General features: G+C 46.5%; 1 protein-coding gene across 1 annotated transcript; it reads left to right on the forward strand.

Moving 5' to 3' along the window:
- The first annotated feature begins 527 nt into the window (after positions 1–527).
- LOC109269195 (olfactory receptor 2A5) lies at positions 528–1,460 on the forward strand. The gene has a single exon (XM_019453076.1). It carries the CDS (start codon positions 528–530, stop codon positions 1,458–1,460), a length of 933 nt encoding a protein of 310 aa, XP_019308621.1.
- Positions 1,461–1,693: the final 233 nt, after the last annotated feature.

The following is a 1,693-nucleotide window of genomic DNA, read 5'->3' on the forward strand; positions in this document are numbered from 1 at the left end:
TCAGATGCTTAACCAACTGAGCCACCCAGGAGCCCCTATTTACTCTATCATTGATTGAGCACCTGCTATGTGCAGTATACTCTGCACAAGTTATAAAATCAGCGCAAACCAAATGATAAAAAGGAAGTGGGAACAAAATTGGAAATCTAAATCAATTAGAAAGTAAAAGTATACGAGACTATGGCTATGGGACTTCCCAAATGAAACAGTCATTCTGGAAAACACATTATTCTGTGGCTGCCATCATAATAGTAAAAACATAGATCTCACGATCAAAGTTAAATAAAATTGTGTAAAAGTCCAAATGGTGCATGAAATCCTGTGCTCACTTGCACTACTTACCTGAATAGATTTTTCTTTCTGCTTTACAGTGGATTAAAGGAGTTGACATAATGGCTCTGGAAAGGATTGCCAGCTGAGCGAACAGACAGTAAATACCTTAAAACCCCTCTTTCTGTTAAATAAGTAACCCAGATCAGAGTTTGTTCCTCAGCAGCAGTGACTGATACAGATACTGTTGTCAGGGAATGACAGAAAATCAAACATGGGTCACAGAATTCATTCTCCTGGGATTCCCACTCAGCCCACTGACTCAGGTGTTCCTCTTCGGGCTCTTCTCCCTGTTCTATGCCTTCACCCTGCTGGGGAACAGCACCATCCTGGGGCTCATCTGGCTGGATTCCCGACTGCACACCCCCATGTACTTCTTCCTCTCCCACCTGGCTGTTGTTGACATAGCCTATGCCTCAAATAATGTCCCAAAGATGCTGGCGAACCTTCTGAACAAGGAAAAAACGATCTCCTTTGTCCCATGCATAATGCAGACCTTTTTATACATGGCTTTTGCTCACACTGAGTGTCTCATCTTAGTAATGATGTCTTATGATCGATATGTGGCGATTTGCCACCCCCTACGTTACACTGTCATCATGAACTGGAGAGTATGCACGGTTCAGGCTATCATTTCCTGGGCATGTGGCTCCCTGCTGGCCCTGGTCCATGTGGTTCTCATCCTGAGGCTGCCCTTCTGCGGGCCTCATGAAATCAACCACTTCTTCTGTGAGATCCTGTCTGTCCTCAAGCTGGCCTGCACTGACACCTGGCTCAACCAAGTTGTCATCTTTGCTGCTTCTGTGTTTATCTTAGTCGGGCCCCTCTGCCTGGTGCTGGTGTCCTACACGCGCATCCTGTTCGCCATCCTGAGGATCCAGTCCGGGGAGGGCCGCAGAAAGGCCTTCTCCACCTGCTCCTCCCACCTCTGCGTGGTGGGGCTCTTCTTTGGAAGTGCCATTGTCATGTACATGGCCCCCAAATCCCGCCACCCTGAGGAGCAGCAGAAGATCCTTTCCTTGTTTTACAGCCTTTTCAACCCTATGCTGAACCCGCTGATCTACAGCCTGAGGAACACCGATGTCAAGGGCGCCCTGAGGAGAGTGCTGTGGTTGGAGAGATCAATGTGAGGGATGCCAGAGATGGTCTTGACGGTGGAAGAGTTGTTTTCTATGACATTTGGGGTGATGATAATACAAATGCCTTACAAAAATCTCGTGTATAAGATTTTCAATGTTAAAACTATATATTGATCAGATTCTGTCCCTAAGCATGGGGTACTTCCAGACCACAAGGTGTAAGTGGAAAATCACAAAGTACAGGCCATACGAGAATTGTGTAGTGATGAAACACTGGAGCAGAG

Source organism: Panthera pardus, unplaced genomic scaffold (genome assembly GCF_024362965.1).
Source record: "Panthera pardus isolate Hobbes unplaced genomic scaffold, ASM2436296v1 HiC_scaffold_8, whole genome shotgun sequence".
NCBI lineage: Eukaryota > Metazoa > Chordata > Mammalia > Carnivora > Felidae > Panthera > Panthera pardus.

Excerpts from the sequence above, each read along its gene's own strand:
- LOC109269195 (XM_019453076.1), top strand. The coding sequence starts at position 528 with ATGACAGAAAATCAAACATGGGTCACAGAATTCATTCTCCTGGGATTC.